The 26,541-nt window shown below is 37.0% G+C and overlaps 1 protein-coding gene across 1 annotated transcript in view; it reads left to right on the top strand.

Annotated features, from left to right (window-relative positions):
* Positions 1 to 26,541, top strand: part of RNGTT (RNA guanylyltransferase and 5'-phosphatase) — a 239,684-nt gene that overhangs the window by 82,157 nt on the left and 130,986 nt on the right. Inside the window, exon 11 of the mRNA XM_075202759.1 lies at positions 14,498 to 14,662. Within this exon, the coding sequence (XP_075058860.1) occupies positions 14,498 to 14,662 (165 nt within the window). The remainder of the gene's footprint in view (positions 1 to 14,497; positions 14,663 to 26,541) is intronic.

Below are 26,541 nucleotides of genomic sequence, written 5' to 3'. Positions count from 1 at the left end.
GATGGGGTGTACAGTACAGCGGTTAAGACAGATGTGGTAACTTTTTTGGAAGAGAAACACTTAGCTTTAATGCACTTGCTAATAAGCCACATCATACGTTTTATTAGTATATATATTATAATAAGGATTAGTAACAGTCCATGGAATAAAACAACATGTATAAAACCTGATAACCATCCTCCTATACCCTTGAACCAATCGGGCAGGTACAGCCATGAAAACTATCCTTCTAGATAAGCATCTCCAGTGTACTCCTTTTAAAAATTGATATTTCATGTCTTAATTTTTTGTAAGTGTTCAACAAACATTTTCTCTGGATCATCTGCATCACTAGTTAAAAAGGTGCAACCCTGGGCTTCAATTTACATATTTAGGGTCAGGCAGTACCCTCCAGACTAAGCTGTCAGGTAGTCCAATATTAACCTATTGTCTTGTGTAAATGTAATAATGTGTTGGGCCACAATACTCACAAATACATTTCTGTATTGGGTGTAAACCCCTACAGTCACGGGTTGCTCTTTTATAATTTGGTTGGGTTAAACTTTCATATTAGAATTTTTCTCATTATGTATAATGATCTCTACATTACTGTTGGCATGAGTCTGGTTCTTCCAGACTTAGCTTTCCTTTCTAGACTAGTACACATCTACAGCAAAGGAACATAGCATGCAATCAATAGTCCTTCTGCTAATATCAATGAACACCACTCTCTGGTCTCCCTTGGACCTTTAAAAAACTTGTAAAATACATTTTACTCAGACTCCCCTTGTCTGAAGATCTTGCAGTGGGATGCGTGTATTCAGGTGTCATTTCCCTGTACTTCCACTACCATGGGAGTCGTCAATAAGACCTGGAAAGGACTCTCATTTCTGGGTTCAAGACTCTTCCTCACGTGCTTTTTCACGACCACCCAGTCCCCTGGTTGCAGTTTGAGTACCTGCATCAAAATTAGGGCCTGGAATGGAAGAAATCACTTGACCATGTATTTCAGTTAGTTGTTTCTATAATAAAGCAACATAGTTCAACAAATCACCATGTACATGCTGTAGTTGCTATGGAAAGTAACAGCCTGTTCTGTGTGCTGTGCCAAACCGTATCTGATTTGGTGCTAAACCTGTGTCTTTCCTAGCAGTGTTTCTTACTCAGTGCAGGGCCATAGGTAAACATGAGATACATGGCAGGCCTATTTCAGCCATTTTTCTCTGCTTTTTCAATTTCAGAGTACATCCCGAACTTTGGGGTCTGTGAGGGGTGTGAAGGGCAGATATGATTCCCATGTCTTTTAACAGTTCCTGGAATCCTTGCCCCGTAAAGTGTGTCCCTCTGTCACTTACAATGACCTCTGGTACCCCATATCAGCAGATTACCTCACTCGTAAGTTTCTTGGCTACTGCTTTAGTATTTGCTTTCCTATACAGCCACGCCTCCAACCAGTGACTAAAGAAGTCGACACCGACTAGTACATTCTCAAAGCCCGAGCATTTGGGAAGTTTCATAAAGTCTATCTGTATCCTCTTATATGGATACTGTGTCTGGGGTGTGCTTTTCCATAGGACAGACGTACCCGGGTTATTCTATGCACAGATTAAGCATCCTGCCACTAACACCTGTGCTGCTTGGACAAACCCTGGTGCTATCCATAACCTGTTAGTGAGTACAACCATACCATCTTTCCCCAGATGCACTTTCTCGTGTGCTATATTGGGATAAAGTGCTTTTGGCAGACACAAACGCTGACCTTTACAGCACTCTCCTTGCACTTCTAGTGCTTCATAATTTGGAGTGTTGTACGTTCAAATTTGGGGTCAGGGGGTCACCATGTAAATAGACTCCCCTTGGGGTACTGGGGCTATGGCAGCTTCTTGTGCGGGCTGGTCTACCAGTCTATTTCCCTTAGCTTCGGGGGTAGTGTCTCTGTGTGTGTCTTCATGCCATGATTTCCTAATTAGGGCATGAAGACATTCCTTGTGAGATTAGGGCAGTCCCTAATCTCACAAGGAAATGTCAAAGTGACGAGACCTGGGTGTTCAAAGCCACTCCTTTCTCATCATCACCTTGTACAGCCCCCTTGAATGACACTAATATGTTTTCCGGGTTTACAAACATTCAATCTGTAATCTTGGTTCCAGGTATTCAGCCATTTGAAAGCAACACTGCTTCTCTTATAAATCAGAGTACTCTCGTTAGACACCTCACATTGTGTCTGTAAATCACTCAACATTTTCTCAACAAAATCTCCCGTGACCAAATATTCACACACATTTCCAGATTCTGTGATTTCCATGTTTAAAGTACAAATATACACAATTCTCGCTCACAGGCGACATGTTATCTCGTAACATTTCTTTATGGGCATACCAAACCCTCCTGATTTTCTGAGAACATTCATCAGCGCTATTTTAACACAGATAAAAACAGCTTGTAATATATCTGCATGTAAAAGCTCACTCCCACACTTTTCAACTTCATTAAAAAGAAAGCTATTTTTCTCAACTTCAGAAACAAAATTACTTGTTCAAATACAGAAACGATTTGTTGAACCCATGCCAGCTTTGTTCTGACACTAGTAATAATAGTGATAATGTACATTATTTACAGTCTTGTCCGTCCACCTGAATCTTGCAGTGACAGACCAAAGATTTTAAAACGTCTTTTGCATCTCTTCAAAAGCATTACATTTACAAATGTACAACTTTTTTTAACCTTGAAACATGTCTCTTGTAAAACGGTCAAGACAGACAAACACGGATCTCCCTCACACGCAGTAAGACGGAGATAAAACTCACATACAGAGAAAGAAAAATTAACTGCTATTTTCCAGCCTACTGCTGTGGAACTACAAGTACCAGCATTAGACTAAATACAAGTTAGCTTCAACATGTTATTACCAAATTATTGAAGCATACTTGAAGAACCTTTTTTTTATCAATGTTACATACATTGCCAGATAACAAAATACAGTCCTTCTTATCTCAACACACTGAAATCTTTTAAACAGAATAAGGGAGGGGCACATTTCACTCTTTAAGCTGCGCAGCATCAAACATACATTTTTAGTACACAACCTACTTGATTCATTATTTTAGTCATTATATCATTTAGCTTGTGATACATTTAGCCTATCCACATATTTTGCGACTTTCCAGTTTTCTTAACTTTCCTTTGCCACCTCAAACTATCTCTTGGGGTTTGGTCTCAATACCCCTTTGTTCTTGTCACATTACCACTTGCAACACCCTTGTTTCTCCATTAACACATGTCAATTCCTTCTTTGGCTATCTCTGCTTTCTTGACAAATTACTTGCAGACCTTCTACTCCCCACACATCCTAGAAATCTGCGCATCATTTCTATGGGGGGGTTACTGTCATCTATCTGCTTACTGTCTATATTCCCCTATATTGACAGTACTTTTGAGACCCAATAGAGACTCTGGTCTAGTTTCTGTGGGTTGTCCCAATAGTGGACGTCCCGTTCTGTGGACTCCTAACAGTGAATGTCCGGTTCTGTGGGCTCAGTACACTGGATGCCCCTTTTGGACTCCGTGCACTGGATGCCCCTTTTGGACTCTTTACACTGGGTGTCCGTGCAGAATAGCCTGACAGCATCTGGGACGAAGGTCTGAAAACTCTTTCTAAACTTCTTGACACAGTTCTGGGGATGGTGTATCACACATGCACTCAAAATTCACTCATCTTTCAGAAATCTAATTACCAATACAATTACAATAAACAAGTTGTTAGTAACTGTATAATTCTGAGACTTACAGATCTGCGTGCCTGATACCTTAGACGGACATGAGGAAGCTCTAAACAGAGGAGCCTGACGAGTAGAAAACTCTACTCACCCGGTTTAAAGTCAGAGTCCTGTGTCCAGGGCGACCTCCAGTTCTGTCTGTCCTTGGCTCAGGTCAGCAGTCTCGGTGTGACCTCCATTGCTCGTATTGCAGAAAACTATGTCCCAAAAGGTTTTAACCACTCATGCTCCCTTTAGGCAGATGTTGATACATTCTCTCATTATCACACAGGAAAACTGCACAGGGGGGTTGGCTTATCTCCTGTCTGCTATGTCCAAGGTTATAAGCATAGCCTTGCAAATAATCAATTACTCCTACAAAACAGGTGCATCTAATTTGTATTTAAGCTATAACAGAACAAAATGGCTATAAGGGAACAAGATGGCGTCAGCTTAGTAAAATCACTTTTCTCATATATTTAGTGCAATTAATGCCATTTTTCTGCTATGTTCCAAAGAGAGTTATAATATATTTAAATATCCCATTACTAGAACTGTTCTTGAACAAAGGCCAACAATATATATATGTAGAGCAGTAACTGCTTAGTATATATGTATATACTGTTCATTTTTGTCTGGAACATACTTGCGAACTTTTAAGATGTCGCCTCCGAGATTCCCTGGAGGGGATATACGCGTCATCAAGCCTGCCTGCTTACTTCTCAAAGGAAGTGGATGGGAGGGTGTATGCTCTGCCTGGAGTCTGCGAGGACTTCTTGAAATTCAAGAGTCTTTTGAGAGACTAGGAAAGTATGGTCTTGGGACCTTTTTCGGACCTCATAAGTGATCGGTATATAGCTTGGTGAGCTATTTGTAAATCTGTAAAGAATTTACAGATTTACATATACTAGTGCAAGAAAGTAATATAATAATACATTAAGAAAATTAAAATGACATTCATGAAATTTGCCATGAGCAGCATATAATTCACACATGAAAAGATGCACAGGCAATTTAACAACTAGTTTACATTTTAACCATGCTTGGCATAAAAGATATTCGAATATAGTTTGTATTACATATATTGAAACAGCTGAATAATGGGTTAAAGAAAATTTTGTATCATAAACATCTTGGGATATGTCTGTGGCTTTTGCACAATAAAATGGCTTTTTTTAGATAAGTGTAGGGATTATTCTATGAGGATGAAAATGCCGATTTGAAATGAGGCGGGTGCATAAAGATTGGCCATTTATATAATTTCTCATGGAAAATAGAATATTGTATTATAGAAATTGTAGTTATTGAACTCCAATTTTCCGATACTCCTAACTATAATTGTGACTCACAATTTTGTCTCTCTACATTTTCATTAAACCACAAATCCAATAATATTGTCTGAAGTCATGGAGATAAGCATACAGAGAATTACTCCATTGTGCATTCAAAGAGCAAATTATTTCACTTGAAGTTAACCTATTGCTGTACCAAGTGTTACTTTTTATTTCCAGTTGTTACTTTTTATGTGATGTAGACAAGTAATGGACAACAGGTGGGCCACAGAGCCTTCACCTGCGTCCCTCAGCTTCTAACCCCATCAGCCCCAGCTCTCATTTATTCTCTGCTTTGTGCACTGCCAAGTGTCACCCAGAGCCACAGGTAAAGCTCAGCAGAGCAATAAGCAGATAAAAAGGCAGAACTGCACCACGCAGGGAGATCATGCAGGACAACTACACCACGTTGTCTTTCTTCTTCCTCAGCTTGACCACATATACTATTTATTTAAACATTAAAAAAAAACATTATACACCTTGGATTAATTTAATAATTTGCAGTGGGTGATCATCGGTACTCCCACTGAGGGGTGTTTGGGGTGTGTGTGTGTGTGTGTGTGTGTGTGTGTGTGTGTGTGTGTGTGTGTGTGTGTGTGTGTGTGTGTAGTGTACATGTCCTCTCGTTTTGCGTGGTTTTCCTCTGGGTGCCCTGAATTATCCCCCACATGCCAAAACATACTGGTAGGTTAATTGGCTCTTGAAAAAATGATCCGTAGTGAGTGTGGTAGGAAACTTAGCCTGTAAGCTCCAAAGGGGGAAGAATTGATGAGCATATGATTCAGTATTCCCTGGAATGCCCTGTGTAATATGGTGGCACAGTGCAAATAATTTTGATCAGGTGATATTGGTCCCTTTTTTATGTTTTTTTGTTGTTGTTACATTTTTCTTGCATTGTAGATAAGGATAATATGCAGTCCCAGGACAATCACTGTTGCAGGGGGCGCAGCAGCTACAGTGCTCACTGCTTGTTATCTATTAAAATCACGAGCAAGCACAGTGGAGGCAAAATGTGACTTAATGGGCATGCACAGAAGGCCAGAGGGGAAGGTGGACTGCATTGCTGCACTTGCGTTTTCATATTGGAAATAGATATGGATATAAAATATCCAAACTTAAGATAGTCCCAAGGTGTGGAGATCTGGATTGAAGTCAAAACGTTGAGAACGCTTTTTTTTTTTATCTCTTAAAAAAAATAAAAAATAAATAAATAAAATATATATATATATATATATATATATATATATATTATATCCCTAAATTGTCACAATTGTGTCAGGTTTTAAAGTTTTGGTTCTGTCAATTTCTACTGTGTTACTGTCTATCTGCACTGATGTTATTATTTTTTCTGATATTGGGGAGTAATTCTCATTTCTATAATATTCATCACCCATGATGACTATAAAGTAAAATATCACAATAATCTATGTTCATGTGTGAGAGAATGTATACCATCTTTTAGATATGTGTTAGTTATATTTGATATGTAAAAACACAGAACAGATTCATTAGTTTGTATAACCACCTTTAACTTTAATCATTTTCTGTATTTCTGTATCAGTGTCATATTCTATTTAAGAGATGTTGGCCAACTCTTCCTTACAACACTGTCTTGAGTCAATGATGTTTGAGAACATTCATTTGTACACTGCTCTTTTAACATCCACAACATCTCAATGTGTTTGAGGTATGGAATTTGGTGCGCCATTTCAAAATCTTGAGCCGATTATTTTTCAGCTATTCACACTATTTACTAGTATGCTTTTGGATCATCGTCCTGTTTAAGATCCAATTTTGGCTAAGCTTTTGTTTTCAGACCCCCACACATTTTTCTCTATAATCCTCTGCTACGAAGAGTTTCTGGTGAACTCCATGATTGATCAAATTTGGGAGGCCACGATATCAACTTTCAAATATATCAAGGGTTTTAAACAAGATACAGGAGGGACACATTCTTCAAAGGAAGAGAAATATTATAACACGAGGACCTGCACTGAAATTGGAGAGAAGTAGGTTCAAAGGGAAAAACTACTTCATAGAACGTGTAATAGATAAGTGGAATAGATTCCCATCAGAGGTGATTGAGCCTAATTCAATAGAGAAAACTAAACATGCTTAGGATATGCATAAGGATAGTCTTACAAATATTAAAAGATCAAAGAGGCTTTGAGGTTACCATAGGTTAAAAATTGTGCAAATTCTATGTGAGGTATCCAGGTCTGGACCGTAAAACAATCACAAATCGTAGCCGATCCACTACTTACCGTGCTTGATAGCTGGTTTAACATTCTTATGGTGATATGGTGTGTTTGGTTTTCACCAAACATGGTATTGTGCATTAAGACGAAACATCTCAACTTTGGTGTGGTCTGTCAATAGGATATTTTGTACAGAAGTCTTATTTCGTTCAGATGCAACTTTTTAAACCTAAGCCATACTGCAATGTTTTGGTTTATTTTAAAACGTGTTTTTATTAGATTTTCAGCAATACAGATCGGAGAGGGTACAGAAAGCCGAATACACCCTCTGTTGGTCTGGTCTGATTACTATGGGCAGTCCTTTGGTTGAGCAGATATATTAGCTCACCTGAGCAAACATTCAGGATAGGGGAATAAGGGAGAGTTGGTTAGATAAGGAGGAGGCTGTAAGCCAGAGGTCAAGACAGTTTTCAATGAGTGAGTTTGAGGCAAAATTATTTTCAATAGATTTTTTTTTTTTAAGGAAGCGGGTTCATAAGAGGTCCACGCATTCCCAGAATTTTTAAATTGATCGGGTCGTCGTGTATTATACTGGGGATGTGTTTTAACTTGTATATCTGCCACATTTTACCGACTAGTGCTGTCTTTACAGATGGATCAATTTTCTTCCACTTTAGAGCTATTAAACATATGGATGTAATGAGCACATGACCTATTCATCTTATCGTATGCTTAGCAATGTCTGGAATCGGGTGTGGGAGTGAGAGAGTATGAGACATTAGAGGGAACTTTTTTTATTTCTTTGATGAGGTGGTGAGCTTTCTGCCAGAAGTTCACCAGTTTGGAAAAGCTCCACCATATGTGAGACAAGGTGCCCTCTGCACTGCTGCTTCTCTAGCAGAGATTTGTAGTTTTGTTGTACCTTCCAGGCTGCAATCTTCCCAAGATACCACTGAAACAGGATTTTTTAAGAATTCTCTTAATGCTCATGCAAATGAAGCTTTTTCAGTCCATTATCCTGGATCAAGAATTTACCCCATGTCCTCCTATTTGGATTGTCTGGGAGCTTATATGCCTATGTACAAAAATTCTAAATTGAGAGTGTGAAGTGTAGGTGAGGGAAGTAGTGCCAATGTAGGTCTGTCTTTCGGATCGAGACAGAATAAGGCATATGGTGAAACCATACCTAGCAAATTTGCTTCTATATCAACTATACTCTGGTTTGGGTATTTGAGTGTCGTAGGAGTGCTTGCGTCAGATGGATAGCAAAGCAATAATTATGTATCCAGGGAAGGTCAAGAGTCCCTTGCTTAGAACGCGTATATATGACTTTTTATTGAACCTTGGGTCTCCTACCTAACCAGATGAATCTAGATCTAGTTCTTGCATTGTTGCAAGCTCTTTAGAATTCTTGATGGAATTCTAACTGGGAGAGTTTAAAATAAGCATTGTCGGCGAAAACATAATTTTTTTTACTGCAGCAACTCTCACCCTGCAGCTTCATTCACTCAAATTCTGTTTTACTATATGAATTAGTGGTAAGAAATTGTCATCAAATAATAGATGAGAGGGTCTACCTATTTTTTTGCATGGCTTCTTCATGTTGTTTTTTTTGTTTTTTTTTGTTGAATAACTAGTAGCAAGGTAAAAATTGTTATGGGATATTTGTCACATGAGATTAGATTTGCCAAAGTTTATGGCTTTGTGAGGGGTAAATTAATTATGTAAAAACAGATTATGTACTTTCTTTTCGTATTGTGTGCTCTCACTTGTTCTGTGAGCTCTCGCTTCTGAAATATCCATCCACCTGTCTGTCTAATAGCTTTCTAGCTAAGATATCACCTAATCATTACTAAAAGGGCAGTTTGTATATTGTACCAAGTACAGAAATGTAGAACAAAGTGTACAGAGTGTATATTTCTGTAACTGTACTTCTGCTATTTGTGTGTGCTATGTATTTCCAACTGAAATGTTTATTCCCCTGACTATTAAGTAAAAATTATGATGACATTTTCATTTCGAAATGCAGATGTCAGCTGTGTGCTCTGTATCGTCAGTAATAATGTTAGCGCTGCTAATAATAATTCAGCCTGTACTTGTTTAGTATCATTAAAGTTGCTGAAAGACAGTAGTGACACATGTTCTCTTCTGGGTCAGTAAATCAAGCTTTCCAGTTAGCCATGCATATCTTGTAAGGGATGTTTTAGTATTCAACAAATCATTTAAGAACTCGGTCCGCAGCAGAAATAGGATTTGTTCTGTTGTTAAGTTGTTGAATGTAATAAAATGACAAATGTTTACATTGAGAAGTTTTCCATTCACTTGATTTAGTTAATGACGCCAGATAATGTGTCAAGGGGTTATAGATTTTATTTAGAAGACGTGGCTGTGTTTTGTATTGGATATCAAGAGTGCTGTCTGTTCTCATTTGCAGCAGTACTATAGATGGCGTGTTTTCTTTCCGTTTGTTTTTAGCTTGATACTTTGCATGTACAAAATGAATTATAATTCTGTGTAACAAATTCTAATATTAAAGATCTTGGATTTTAAATATGCAAAGTAATTACATTTTTGTACAATATTAATAAACTTTATAACATTAAGCGTAAACAAAACAATAAGCAACAAATTAATACTTAAGTTAAAATAACAAAACAAAAACAATTTTTTTTCAAAAAGAATTACTGACTGCACTGAATATTATGGAAAATAATTGTTTTGTTTTAAGTCCTCAATGTTTGTTTTTTTGAGATTTTTTTTTCTTTTTTGCCATTTGATGTTGGGGCAAGGCGAGGTGCTTTACCTCCCAAGATGAAGATAACAACTCTTATCAAACAATTGTAATCACAACTTCAAAACACATCTGACCGGGCTTATATATCTATCCAAGTATTACAAATGCCTTGGCTGTGGTGCAAACTACACTAGAGGACACTTTCCTCCAACTTTTTTTTTTTTTTTTTTCCATATAAATGTGGAAAGGATACCCTTAATGTATTGTCTATAGTGCCCCTGAAAAATCAATGCTTTTTGCTATGGCAAATCCGATCTAATTGTCTAGAATATAATATATCCCTTGTTCTTCATATTCAGTCGTGTGTCACATTTTATTGCTCAAAACCATACTAATAGCACAATGCCAACAGCATGTGATACTCAACCAGAGAGTACTTAAGTCTAGCTCCAGTGCTGCTGCCACTGCTAGTGTGCAGCTTACCCTGTCTTTAGTTATACTGTGAGTAAGTCGCACTGGGGTTTACTTTAGGAACTTTAGCATCCTTAGGACAATAAATAGTACTGGTTGGTTTCTATAGTTACTGAACCTTGCTTCCGGTAACCAAGATACCTCATTGATATTCTGTTAATAAAAGCTCATTTTCAACTTCACTTAAGTCTCTGGGTAGGCTATAAGGCTCAGAACAATAGTCTGCAGCAGTTTTTTGTACTGTCGTACAGAGTGAGTTTTCATTTACAGAATAAATATCCATTCATCAGAGATGAGCCTTGGAACTGAAAAAGAATTTTCTGTGTTGAGGACAGAAATGCCCTGCTATGTCAAAGATCAAAATGCAGGTGCAGGAGGTATAGCCTCACAGACAGATTTGAGTGAGCACAAACAATTTATTGGCCAGGGAGGACTCGCCTCCACGCCCAGTCTCCATGGCCTATTTAAAATGTAGACCTTGTGAGTGTACTGATAACTGATTATATGCTTTTGTGTTTCTTTACTTTCAACTGCCCATTTTCCATTTCAAAGAAGCACCCTGGTAATCTGCAAACAAATCTGAGTCAGATCCAGATGACCCAAGAATCCACAGATTCTTATAGAAAAGACATAGTCAAGAACTAAGCAGAAATTACAGTGAGGTGCAGTGGTCAAAACAAGCAAGGATCATCACAAGAAGAAGTGTTAAGATCAGACAGAGATGCCGGACTGCGTCATCAGTCCGTGCTCCTGTTAGAAGATTTAGGCGTATGAGTAATGTGGCTTCAGATTGTTTCCTTGACGATCATGTAGTTTCATCACTAGGTGCAGCCATGTTGGAATTAGCTGTTTAATGTGTTCAATCATTACATCTTAAACATAGCTGTCAAACGTTTAATTAAGCTGCTAATATTGGATACTGGTGCATTAAAAGTCTTCATTTGCCTGTGCTGGTTATAGTTTTATCTCTGCTAGTGTGTGCCTGCCTCTATAGTTCTCTGTTTGGATGCCTTGGATTTTAACCTCTGCTGAGATTTTTGTTGTTTTTTGCTTGTACTCTGCCTGCCCCAACCTCTGGATAGCTTTTTGACTTCGCTCAAATTCTGCTTGCCATGACCTTTGGATTAGTATTGTTTCATGATACTATATGAAACTTGAATTATAGTATTACATAAACCTACCCCAAAAATATATTAAATATTTTAGTATCCACATATTTATGTATTTGGTTTGCAGGGGAATAGAACACTATAAGCAGAAATCCCTAAATGAGCAGACACATTTGTTGGCACCTTTTATAAGTAGTTAGAAATAATTAGACTTCAAGCAGGTGATTATTTTGAAACTGAATTCACCTGTGGTGAGTAGCAGGTGCCTGCAATATAAAAATCACTCATTAAACAAGTTTGAATAGAGAGACTCATTCTCTTGTATTGTGTCACTGTGTGTGCTGCATTGAGCAAGGAGAAAATGAATAAAGCTAGAGAATTGTCTGAATAGGTCAGAGAGCAGATTGTATCTAAGCATGGGTAATATCAAGGTTACAGATCAATTTTCATGAACGTGATGTTGCTGTTTCTTCTGTACGTAATGTTATAAGGAAGTTTAAGTCCCATGGAACTGTAGCCAACCTCCCTGGAGGTTGACTCCAAGAGAAAACTTGATAGAAGATTGTAGCGCAGGATTATTCGAGTGGTGAAAGAAGCACATCGACCAACTGCCAAACAGATTCAAGATACAGACTGTACAACCGTTTCAACTTGCACCAAATGTTGCTAACCCATTGAAAAGGGGTTATGTGGGAGGAAGCTCAGAGGGTTCTACTGCTGAGAAACAAAAGAGAGTGCAACTGGAGCCAAATTACTTCTGTGATGTCATATGGACAGATGACACCAAATTAGAGCTTTTTGGTAAAGCACATCTTCCCTATGTTTACAGAATGTAAAATGAAGCTTTCAAAGAAAAGAACACCTTGCCTGTAGTTTAAACTTGGAGCAGTTTCAGTGATGATTTGGGAATGCAATGCTGCATCTGGCACTGGATGTTCAGTATGTGCATGGCATCATGAAATCTGGAGATTACCAGGCCATTTTGGAGTGGAGTGTTGAACCCAGTGTCTAAAAGCAGGGTCTTCGGTCTTCCAGCAGGACAATGACCCCAAACACGGTTCAAAAAGCACCCTGGAATGGTCCAAGACAGGACGCTGGATTATTCTGAAGTGACCAGCTATTAGTCAGATTTGAACACAGCAGTTGGCAGAAGGCCTTCTTCTCTCAAATCCATGAGAACTGAAGCTGTTTGCACAAGGTGAGTGGGCAAAATTGCCATTAGAGAGGTGCAGGGAGCTCAACCATGACAATATTAAGCATTCACTTAAACAAAATATGCAGTATCAAATTCAGAACCAAATGAAGGATTTTGGATATTAACAGAGAATTGTAGAGACCAAATATTGTTGTTAATTTCAACTAATGTTTAGAGGAAACTGTGAGTTATTTCTGTTACAGTCGTGGACAAAAATATTGCCACCTTGCACTTTTTTTTCACTTTCTCTGAAGTCTACACTAAAGATGCATAGCTGTGGCTGTCACTCGTGTTACGAAATCGGAAAAGGACAAAGTTGTTTTCTTTTTTTTTTCTGAACAAACAGAAACATTGGAGAAAATATACTTTGCTAAATGGGATAAATTTTCTCAATGGCAGACCAATTTTTTTTTCCTAAAGTAATTATCTAATTCTCTCCAATCTTGTTAATGTGTTTGCTGTGTGTGAAAATGGACATTTGGTTAGTGTGGTATATTGCAAGCAAGTAGAATAGATGATGATCATTTTGTAGTGGAAAATCTATAAAAGGGCTAGGGCCTTTGAGTCACACATGCATGCAGTATCTTTATTTGTGTAATAAAATGCATCATTTATGTGTAAATGTGGTTGTTTTGTATTGCAATATTTGTTATCTAACCTAAAAGATTGCTTTTCTTGTTGGACTCCTTGAAGTCAAAAGCTGTTAGTCCCCCAAATTTCCACTTAGCTCCTCTTACAGAAAAATCTGGTCAAAATTGGAACGTTTGGGTTATCACTGTTGTTACTATCTAATTAGTGATATGGTAGACCTCTTTAAATAAGCAATATTAACAAAGTGTAGTAAAGTTTAGCTAGTTTTACCACTTCATATAGAAAAGCTGGAATATAAGACAAATGTTTCTTTATGTGCCGTCACCATGGCCGCTTCAACTATTTAACAGACTGTTGGAGGCCACTACTTTAAAATGTGGGGTAGCATTAAGCAATCTAGGGGTTAATGGACATATGTGGGGGTATGCATGCATTGGAGATGAAAGAAACTTAAAATCTATTATGTAATTTTCTCAGCCAAGAAGTCCTTATGACATGACATAGTCAGTATATATGGAGGAGAGATGAGCACGCCCTCCAACAGGTATCTGAAACACATTGAAACTGTTTTATAGAGGTTCTGTACCACCTAGTTAGAGTAGTAAAAACAATATAAGTTACTAAGGGGTAATTCAGTTGGCCTCATTACTGGTAAAAGTAACGCAACCTGCGCATTATTACCGTTATTACGGTAATACGCTTAATTACCGTTATTACGGTAATAATACGCTTAATTACCATTATTACGGTAGTTTCAACACCAGCTTTTTGCTCGCAGGTCCCTGAGCTGCGAACAGAAAGCTGGGTTAAAATTACTGTAATAACGGTAATATATTTAACGCTGCGCTAATTTGGGGTGGGGGGGATTGAAACCCCCATAGAGAATAAGTGAGTCATAGCCTTGGGTAAAATCAGGAAGCAGTGGAACTGAGTAAAATATTGGCTAAACAGTACTGTTAACTCTTTGCAGGGTAGTTTTACAGTTTGTAAACCTTTACAGAAACTTGCAGTGTTTGATGTTTTTGAAATATGGGCTGCTTGATGTTGTTTTTTTTTTAATCATATCTGTCATCAACATTCTACAGTTTGTTTTAAAAAAAAAAATATATTTTTTTGCTTCCATCTTAACTGCAGGGCCGACCTGTTGGAGAGTGTGACTTTAACGTCCGTTTGTCCTGCATTGAGAAGGAGATAATTTTTCCCAGGCATGAGAAAATGAAGACAGGACATATAGATAAAGCACATGAACCATTTAGTGTTCGGAACAAGCCATTTTTTGACATCCATGCAGCAAGAAAGGTAAACATGTGAATTGAATTTACATTGATGCTATGGAATGAAAGGCCATTCTCTGAATGATCATGTTTCATAGAGTCCTTAATCATTATCTTAGTTTATTTTCTTTGAGTGCTCCATCTGAGTGAAAATCTGAAGAATGGCTTTGTGTGCATTGAATATTTTTATCTTGCTGTCATTCTAATGTATTCTCACCACCTGTGTGGTCTCGGATAAAGCAGCTGGAGAAAACACATGGAAACTGATGTATTTGATCTTGCACTTGACTGGTACTGATTTATAGTAATTGGTTAGTCCAAAGAATAGAAATAGGTTCTGGGCAAATGGAGTGAATATATCATTTATATTGGGATTTATTCTTTATACAATGGAAACATAAACATGTTCTGGCCGAAACAAATACAGATAAATAAAATATTGAGATGAGCACAATGGCTTTCGATAATATAGCATAAAAGTCCTGATTCTTGTAAGGGTATATCATAAAGTGAGGTCAGGAGACCAAGGCCCTATCAAAAGTGATATGTAGCAAAAGAAGTCACGTGAATTCAGTTGGAATAATAAAGGCTTCAATGCTTGTAATGTAATCGGAATGAGGAGATAACACGTTGCTCCAATTTGGTGATATCAATCCAGCTAAGCATAAATGAGGTCCATATAAAATGTTGCACGTGGAATTAAGCCCAGAGGAGGAATAAGGGACAGGAGACTAATTTGCGGGTGGGAGAGTTATCAAAGCGATACGAAAAGCAGTCTGGCTCCAAATATATCCGCAGAACAGTACTTGGGGATGGGGGTGCACCCGATTGTATAATTGTATGGTGAGACAGGAGCTCCGCAAAACTGCTTAGGAACTGAGATTTATTTGAAGTGCAAAGGTACGAATAAATCTAGGAAGGGGGAGGTCCATGGCCAAAGATAGTTTGTACACCAAATGGAAGATTCTCAGCAGGTACTTTTTATTGCTTGAATATTCTCCTCATAGATCTCTTAGAATACTTTAATCAAGCTAGGTGTATAAACTTTGTTTCATGTAGAGGTAGATTCCCATATTATCTACAGCTGTTTGCAATAAAGTTCATATTGTGAGTCAACAAAAGTAAACTTACATTTATGTACTTTTTTAATAGATGTAATCTTCCCTAGGACCCAGATTATGCTTTTCAAAAGGACTGAAATTTAATTGACTGAATTCTTTCTAAACGCATGAAAAATGTCCCCGTACATGTGTAGCTATTAAGTGGGGCAAACGATTAGCTGAAAAGTAGTACAACACCCTAGTGTAACAGGTCTAAAAAGATTCATATAAATTGCTTGTTTCATAAATCATATTTTCATATGTTATGTATGCCTTGACTGTATTACCTCAAGCTTGTACATTTACACATCAACTCCATTCATCCAGAAAATACCAAGACTTGTGCTGTGTAGTTAGAAGTCATCTTACACGAGACTTGATTTTATTAGCAGTCTGCTCTTGTCAGACAAATCCGTTTTTAATTTTTCTAATTTCACAGATCAGTAGCTCTGCTGAAGGAAAGAGAAAAAAGTTTGGGAACTGTAATTGTATGACAGAACAAAAACCGAGACTATGGATCCTCCATAATCATCCAAAATTATTTTCGTTTCATGTTTACAACTATTCTAGGTTTCTTGCTGTCACAGAGCCATGCTAGAAAATTAGTATGAGTTGTGATTTTCTGTAGTGCTGTCGGTGCCTTTTTAGTCCAGATCATTTGTCCACAGACACGGCATCCGTTAGAGCAGTCAACATCAAGAAAGATGGCAGAGTTCTTCTAAAGTGTGTTGATCTTTCATCACAGAAAATAGTGAAACTGGCGAGGAGCATAGGAATTATGTAGTTGCTGCTTTTTGTCATGGGCTGGAAATATCAAATGGTTTAGTCAGATGTCTATAGAGTTAGTGAATTCAGTTTTATTTATATCAAGTTTGAATGTCTGACTTTGTTTCTATACAAGAATAAAATGTTGAGATTAATAGAATGAGAGAGCAGTCATTACAGACAGCATCTCTTCTACCTTTTCTTGCAGCTTATACTTCCGGCTGGTGTCTTAAACTCTGTTGCTGCTTGGCCAGATCCTGGAATGTCGGGGCCCTGTTTGAACAAAGGGATAATACTATTCACCTCCTGGAAAGCTGAGCAACTAACAAACACATTAGGCCACCCAATTGGCTCCAACAATAGCATTCAAATTGTCAGTTTCTCTCTCATTGTTGTCCGATTTCTGAATGAACCACTCAAGTGGTTTGTAGATACTATCTCTATCTCAGACAGTTAAGCTTGAGCTAATATTTCATTAGTCATCTAAAGGGGAGGGGCAAGAGTCTTGCTTCTTTCCCAAAGATCGGTTCATACCTGTACAATGGCACGAGGAGCTGTCTGTCATATAGCGCTTTACTCTACTCAAAGCTCTTGGTCACAAATGATGAATGTCATGTGAAATACATTACTTGTCCTGAGTACCAATTAATTAATATATAGATCTCCTTAATTATTTACAGTACATATACTACTGGTTAAATTGCTTTGTAGGACAATATACACATATATGTGTGTGTGTATATGTGTGTGTGTATATATATATAGCGATACAAATATGTGACCTTTGCTAGCTCCTGGTTGTGAGTAGGCCAATGTAAAGGTGATGGAGGCTCCAGCTCCCCTCACTGTTATTGTTGACTCTATGAAAATGTTCAATGACTGCCAGGTTGCAAAGTTGCTGTCGTCCTTTGATAGCTGCTCCACTTTGTAACAAGATGGTTTCAGGATATTACTACTAGGAGTTTAGCCTGCTGGACACCACTTCTCATCCAAAACTGTTTGCCACTGCTTATATTGTATTGCATTGCATGTACTCTATTATCATCATCATCTATTTATATAGCGCCAACATATTCCGTAGCGCTTTACAGTTGGGGACAAACATGGTAAACTAATAAACAAACTGGGTAAAACAGACAAAGAGGTGAGAAGGCCCTGCTCGCAAGCTTACAATCTATGGGACAATGGGAGTTTGACACATGAGGCTAAGGCTAAGTCTACATTTTGCATTTTGGCCCAGCCAGGCTGCAAAGGTAAAAGTGACTCATAGGCTAAATGATCCTGTCACACAACAATGTTGGTCATGGGTTAGTTGTCTTGTGTGAAATTGTGTAACGGGTGGTAAAAGGGTAAGGTAGTCAAGGGTGCACGCAGGATTGATAGGGGGGGTGTGTTCCCCCCACCGAAAAAAAAAGAGAGAAAAACAGCGAGAGATGCGCAGCAGCTCCGTTTCGGCAGCACTGTACTATACAGCAGCCGCGGCACTGTCAAATAAGCGTCTGCGGCGGTGCTGTATACAATACAGCACCGCCGCGGACGCTTCTTTGACAGCGTCGCGGCTGCTGTATAGTACAGTGCCGTATGTAGGAGAACTTTGTCAGTGGAGGGGAGACCCAGAAACCCCCCCTGTGTGCGCCACTGGTAGTGAGGTTAAGAGGGTAGTTGAGGAATATTGTAAAGTTGTCTGAAGAGGTAGGTTTTCAGAGAACGCTTGAAAATTTGTAGACCAGAGAAGAGTCTTATTGTGCGAGGGAGAGAATTCCATAAAGTGGGTGCAGCCACAAAAAAGTCCTGTAACCGGGAATGGGAGGATGTAATGAGGGTGGATGAGAGACACAGATCTTGTGCATAACGGAGTTGTCGAGTTGGGAGATATTTTGAGACAAGAGAGGAGATGTATGTTGGTGCAGCTTTGTTGATGTCCTTGTAGGTTAGTAAAAGTATTTTAAATTGGATTCGGTAGAAAACAGACAGCCAGTGTAGAGACATACAGAGTGATTCAACAGAGGAATAACGATTTGCAAGGAAAATCAGTTTTGCCACAGCATGCAAAATAGATTGTAGGGGTTTGAGTCTGTTTTGGGGAAGACCAGTAAGGAGGGAATTGCAATAGTCAATGCAGAAGATAAGTGAATGAATTAAGGTTTTTGCAGTGTCTTGTGGTAGATATGTGCGTATTCTGGAAATGTTTTTTAGATGTATATAACATCATTTGGATATAGAGTCCATGTGGGGAACAAAGGATAGGTGTGAGTCAAGGATTACACCTAGGCAGCGAGCTTGTGGGGTGGGATTTATGGTCATGTTATCAACAGAGATACAATTGTCAGGTATGCTCTTGTTGGTGGGTGGGATTTTTATTAACTCTGTTTTAGAAAGATTAAGTTTGGGTTGGCGAGAGGACATCCAAGATGAAATGGCAAAAAGACAGTCAGTTACATAGGTGTGAGTCAAGGATTACACCTAGGCAGCGAGCTTGTGGGGTGGGATCTATTAGTGTGATGCATACCATGTGTGCATTTACTTTGTCTATGACATATTAAGTGTTGTCATGTGGGTCTATAAACATAATATCTTAGTTATTCATGTCTTGTAATGCAGTAATTGTATTGAGATATTGTTATTTTGTAAAAGAATCTACACACACAAAAATAGCCTTTGTTTTTAGGCAGCAGGGAAACTGATATCTTGATCAAGCACCTTTTCAAAGGTGAGGTCGTTTGCAAGTGAGCTGAGTACTGGTGTATGTTAACAGGCAGTCCTGGTAAGAGAGAACTTGAGAGGTTTTTTAAAAGTGAGATACTTGATGGGGGAGATTGCTACAGGACAGACTGAATAGGAGTCACATCTCCAGGATCCCGCTTGCGTGGATATCGGGAAATCTCAGCTGACTGAGCTTTCTTTATGGACCTGCAAAAAAAAAGAACAAAAAAAGAACGGGAGGACATTGAAATCTGTCCCTACCACATGGGTAGATGAGGGAAGAGCGTGTCAGCCAGGCTTGTGGGACAAAGACACTGTAGGTAGCAGAGTGCCTGCCCCCTGGTATTTCATTTTTGCTGTTTTTTTTTAAATTATATATATATATATATATATATATATATATATATATATATATATATATATATATATACACATACACATACACATATATATTATATATACACATATATATTATATATCCACATATATATTAATGTGTATATATAATATATTAATGTGTATATATAATATATTAATGTGTATATATAATATATATGTGTATATATATATATATATATATATATATATATATATTATATATGTGTGTGTGTGTGTATATATATATATATATATATATATATATATATATATATATATATATATATATATATATATATATATATATATATATATATTTACCCACTATTTGCCTAGGTGATTTAATTCATCCATGTTGAGGTACCATTTTCATGTGCTAAAATCACTTTTTTCTCTCTCCCAAGTTTGGTCCAGATTGTTGCCAGAACTATCCAGGGATTAAAGATGTCTTCTTCTTCCTTTTTTTTATTTATTTATTTTACTTAATTTGTGAAAAGCTGTGTCTATTGCACCTGCTTCTCTATTGACTGCACAGGTGTTCCATCAATCCTTGCAGTCATCTGTGGTATGCTACGTGCTGGAGTGTGAAATGACAGATGTTTTTTTTAATAATTGTCATTTCTAGCATTTAAGCCTTTTATCTGAGTATTTCATTTATAATGCCAAGGTAAAAGTAAACTGAAAGCAATTTAGTCACGTATCAATGTTAATACAGCAGATAATTAAATAAGGTGTTTTGTCTTTGTGTCCCATAATTGTCTTTCAACCATTTGCTCTAGCACTATTAGCAGGTTAGGTTTTAACAGTACCTTTGTGTTTTACACAAGATGTCTTTTTGGCACTGTCTTGCCTCATCTCACACATGGAGATTTGTGCGTTTCAAAGATTAGACTGAATTTGTGCATACACATACAATTACCGCAATCGCAAGATAATAATTGATATTGCTTTGTGAGTCTACAGTTGAGGTACAAAGATTTCTATATATCAAAATTTAATTGGGGAAGCTCACTATCTCCCTATTGTGGGCATACAGATAAACCATTGGATAGCTATAGAGCAGAAAAAAAAACATTGTTTAGGGATCAGCATTTGGTCTTTTCTTGAATAAACACAATAAGTGACCTGTTAGTTAAAAGCCAATCATATCTGTGGATATCGATTTAGCTTTATTCTTCTGTAATAAGCAAAAATTAAGTTGACTAGGTTTTATGTTTGATTTACTACTTCCTTACTGTATCCTTTCAGAACATCATTTCACTGTATAACAACATAAAAGTGTAGTTATGCATCTTGTCTGCTCCCCTAAATTGGATTCACCCTATTCTTTAATTAAGCAAAAGCAGCAGAAAGTCATCTCATTGTATGTTGCTGCCGTAACTGCATGTAAACTCTGCCCCGAACCTCACAACTTGCAGACATTTAAGTATAACCCCAGTTTTTAATATCGTATCAACCACTTCTCTTGTTTGGCAGTTACTGCTGTTCGTTTCTGTGCTATTTCTGTAAATCATGTTTTTGTTCCACATTTTCTCTTCTATCTTTCTTTTGTTTGTAATTTTTTTTTGATTCAGACTCACTCCTGTGATTGCCGTGGGTTCAAGTATCTCCTTTACTTTGTCAGCCTGTGCAACAACGGCAGAACGCATCCATTCCTCTAAATTACTTTTTCACCCTTTCATCATATACTACATTGTCTTCTATAATCAAATCTTGATGGGATTTCCACTCCATCTACAGCCTATTTCAAAGCTGGTACTAGACTCTTCAATACTTGCCTATCCTCTGTCAGTCCTTGCACCAGCTCTCTATGCTTTCCATAATCAAATGTTAAGTTATGTCATTTAACGACAAGCAATCCAGTTTAATGTTGCTCCTTTTACTGTTTTGCTTGATCTGTAAATACAACTCCTAATTTTCTCTGCTGTTATAATCTTGTCAAAAAAGATTAACAAACCCTCTCCCATGCTGCACCTTCTATATGGAAATCTCACCACTTCAGCTTCTCCAACTGTATAGAGGCCCTATGACCCCTGCCCCTGATTCCTAGCTACCCTCATCTCATACCCCATCTGTTTTGACAATTCTATAATGTACCAAGTAAAGTTTCCCTAACGTTTTAGACATCTTTCATAACCACTGTTTTGTCTGCCATTTGTGAAAGCTTTAAAATATCATTTGCTTTGTATGTCTTTGTGAGAGTAGGTCTTGTGCATCACAAATAAATGATAAGCATTTATATTCTGTGTTCTCCATACTAGAGACATCACTTTGTCACACACTGCTTTTGTTTATCACTTCACTAAAGCAGAGAGAGGTCGCAGCATACAGTCTGAGTAGCCATTAACATGAGCGTACAGTCTACATTTTTACTAATGCTAATATTATTTGTGAATCCTTGTCAAATTTTTGGAGGAAATACTTGAGGAAGCACCTTTCTTATGCTTCTGGATGTATTCCATTGTTTGACTTTTATTGCATGCAATATAGGGCCATACATTGTGCCATATCAATATATTTGAACTTCGTGCAAAAATAATTTGCACATGTTCTTAGATGCTATTTTGTTTAGATATTTTTTTTAATGAATTGATGAAAAATGTGAATAGCCCTGTCTCTGTATTTTGTCTATTAAGTATATATAGGTGTATGTTAATATTTTTCCGGTTAACTGTTAAAGTCTAGAATATAAAGTAAGAATTTCTTTACTTTTTATTCTTTAGAAGCTTCTAATATTGTGCTTCAGAGAGCTTTCTGGTAGCAATGTCTGGCGTGCTGGGTATATATTCCTTTTTATGTAATATCTTTCTTTATGACCTGAACAGTCTCCTCAGTATGAGAGGGCTCGCTCAGACTTCCCAGTAATTTAATGGAAGAATACAATGGCAGACAAGTGCTGTAACTTTGTGAGCACTACCTGAGGAGATAGTCTCTCCAAATATGCAGGCTCTTTATCAATGTAAAGTCTATCATCTCGTGCTGAGCATCTTTCAGGCACTACCTGCATAAGACACACTGAAGATTACACATTTCATAACACTTAGTTATGTATTGACCATGAACATTACAGTAATGTACCCTGCATTGCATAATACATGGCATTTTATGATTATTCTGTTTGTACTAGTGATTTGTTACCTTTTAACTGACCATTGGAAAATGAGGATATAGTGGTGATGTGTATTTAAAAGCTAAGATAAGCACTTTTTTTTTAGAATGATTTGTCTGCCAGGCAGGTAGTATCAAAGGCTATACCGTTTTAACAATCTAATAATGAAAGATTTTATCTATACGATCTTGTACTCTTGACCAGTAAGTACTCCATCTGCCTGTGGTACTTACAGTGCATTCACCATAAACACCAGAAGGTTAGCACATCTAAGAGTACGTATATATACACATCTAAGTGTGTGTATGTATGTATGTATATATATATATATATATATATATATATATATATATATATATATATATATATATGTATATGTGTGTATATATATATATATATATATATATGTGTGTGTATATATATATATATATATATATATATATATATATATATATATATATTTATTTATTATCTTGGCCTTCCTCCTGCAAACCATTATCTGAACATCTCTCTAGAAGCCACAAAGTATGGCTGCCACACACTTTCTCATGGCTCTCAGCATGTCATGTTAATGGAGAGGGGTGAAAGGAGGAGGAGGATTTTATAGTACACGGAGCAGGCATAGCTCAGATTGCTTTTTAGTACATCCTGTGTTGTGTGACTGTGGTTGACATGGTAGTACTTGACACTGCAAAGCTATAAATAGTTAATAGTAGCCTGAAGAAACAAACCAAGGAAAAATGCTGCACTGATTTATCTTACAAGCACTCCATGTTTTTGTGGGATTGCTGCTTTTCGATTCCTCATGACTAATAATTTTGCTTTCGACAGCAACTTCAGTAAGAAAGCTGAAAGAATGTAGCATTGCAGCAGTGCTCAAAGTATTTGATGTATTTAATATAACACATTTTGTCTTTTTTAGTAGTAGTATTCTTTTAGTGGAAAGTTAGCTGTTTTGGTTAAATGCCTCAGAGTTCAAGAAATGCCCATTTAACTTTTTTTCTCCCATTAACCTTAAACGTCTCACACTGGAACAGGATACACAATGGGGAAAGGAGGGGGGAGGTATTTCATTGACCACGAGATTTCTTTTTTTCTCGCCGTGTTAAAAAAAATAAATCACCCGCGGGTTTTTATCTGCTATAGCGACTGTTTTTAGTTAACGCAGCATGAAAATTGGTGCAACTCAATTGAAAAAGAGGGAACGCTGCCCCCGCGCATTAATCATTGTGTTTGCAAGTTTTTAGGGGAGTGAAGGGGAGTTTTAACTTGGTCATGTATAGCACAAAAAAAAGGATTGACATACATTTCCATACATTTTATTGCATTACAAAACCATTCTAGTTGATAAAATCTACATTACAGTACTTTCTTTAGCATATTTTGTTATTTAGCTATTTTTTAATATAGAATCATCTATAGCATGTCAAAACACATTACATACATACATAAATATATTTTAATTAGTGATTTATTTATTTTTTTATTGTTATTTTTTAACAAGAAAATCAACTTTTACATGTTAGGCATTAGTGATAAACACTAATCTTATCTTATATATATTTTTTTTCTTCTCATTATTACATGATTTCAAATAATTTTTATCACACCCCAAAGAGGTGCGAGATAAAACAGTATATTGGCCTGTTTAACGCGCCGCGTTAAAAAACAATTGAATATCTTTTAACGCTGCTGCCTCTCGCACACACTATACTTTCAATAGACCTTCTACTGGAGCACGAGAAGACCGTTTGTTAAAAAAAAAACAAAAAAAAAACTGGAGCGTTAAAAATGGAATTGAATCGCGGCTAAAGTTAACCCGCTCGAAAATTATAAAAAACAGCATTAAAATTACTTAACGAGGTCTTAAAAAAAAATCTTGCGATCAATTGGAAAAAAATAAATAAGAATGAACAAAAATTTTATTGGTTTTCAAAGGCAATGTAACAAAGGACAAATTGCACGTGAACAAATTTTGGAATGTTTTGCAATGTAATGTAATGTTTTGCAATAAGATAAATAACAATAAGAAGGGGAAACAATAACATTTCCATTACCAGAGATTGGAAATACAAACAGGGAAAGGGTGGGTAAGGATGGAGCAGGTAAGAATTGTCATTTGTAACATTAAGAGGTAATCTTCTTAGTTATTGAAACACAGGTGAGCACCATAGAGGTATGAAGGAGCATTGGACTGGTGAGGGGAGGAAAGATTCGATGAGGAGGGTTAAAGAAGAGCTGGTTAGAATCCTATGAATGTCATATGGTGACAAATCAAATGTATTGCTTTAATGTAACAGCAGTAATGTTATGATAAAATATTTTTAGGTACTTGATATCATCTGACCTCTAGCCATAATTCTCTCTGCCTCAGATTATTCTCCCGGCTGGCAATGTATTTTTCATTGTTTCCATGAAAGAGCCATTAAGAATCATTCCTTTTTATGCAATTGTATTTATAAAGTATTAAATTATATTCCATAATGCTAAAATTATAGCTAACTATGTTGTCTTTGTTAGTGGTACAACAAATGTTTGTTTGCTGTTTCTAGGAAGGTGTCATGTTTAATTATATTTATACTATTAGAATTGTGTACAAGTATAAGGGTCTATTATTTGCAATGCTTGGAACATAGGACCTGATTCGTGCTTACACACGTTAACAAAAAACAGAAAAAAACAAAAGCATGGCACTTGAGTGTATTACTGACCATATTAAAATCCAAACGTATCTCAAGATACGCTTCCGTTTGAATCTGGGTTTAAGTAGGCTCTGCTTAAACATTACTTGTATGTAGATACATAAAAGACTGCACTATACACACCAGTGTCTGTTCACTAATAGGTCACAAGACACAGAAAAGAATTAAATGATAAAACAAATGAACAATTCTTGTATAAACATTAATACAAATATGGATTTTTTTTTCAATGTGTGTACATTAAGTAGGCCTACAAGGATCAAAATGCTTTTAATGCATGTACTGTACTTTACGTGTTTCCATGTTCTGTGCTAGCTAGTGGCACGCATACCTGTAGTTTTTAATACCAGGACTATGCCATGTCAATCATTAATAATCAGTTGGCAATTACACCTGCCCTGTAGTTGGTGCAAATAATTCTGTTGAAACCAGGCCTACATCTCCAGAAACACAGGACTTGATTCGGGTGCATCTTCATCTATACGGCACCTCAGCATGCCACTATACATGACCTACGTTCATCTGCCTCTTCCCTCCCTCGTTATGCCTCTCAAGTCTTAGGCAGTAGTGTCATTTGTGTTCTGACATGATTTGCATGCAACTGTGCTCATTGTTGTATGGTCAGTTTCTGAGCATGTGCAGGGCTATTTCATGCAAGATATGGCGCACTAACAGACTTATGTCCAAACATGAATCAGGCCCATAGTGTTTTCTGGATAATGATTTTTTTTCCCCATAATTTGGAGCTTCATGCGAAAAAATTTACAACAAAACCCATTTAAAATGGAACTTATCACAAACTGACCCTCACATTAACTTTTATAACAAATTATCAAATTTGCAACTAAATCTGCATGCGTAGTCCTCCAAAAGTATTTAGTGGGGTGGGGAGTGATCATCTGAGGCTGTAATTTTTTATTAGGTTTTAACATGTGTCATATGACACAGAAATTGATCTACGTGTATGAATATACACTGGAAAATGAGTGATAAGCATGCATTCAAATATCCAGTGTGTCTAAATAATATCTGTTTTTTTTATTATCAGTTATCATCTTTCTGGTACATTAAATAAATTGCATACTGCTAGCTTATTGAAGCTTATGAGTGAAGTATATTTTTTTCTAGAAAGTTGCTAGCTATCGTT

The sequence above is a fragment of the Mixophyes fleayi genome, chromosome 3, assembly GCF_038048845.1.
Source record: "Mixophyes fleayi isolate aMixFle1 chromosome 3, aMixFle1.hap1, whole genome shotgun sequence".
Lineage (NCBI taxonomy): Eukaryota > Metazoa > Chordata > Amphibia > Anura > Limnodynastidae > Mixophyes > Mixophyes fleayi.
The sequence above is the reverse complement of the archived record's forward strand: the minus strand, read 5'-3'. Positions and strand labels throughout refer to the sequence as shown.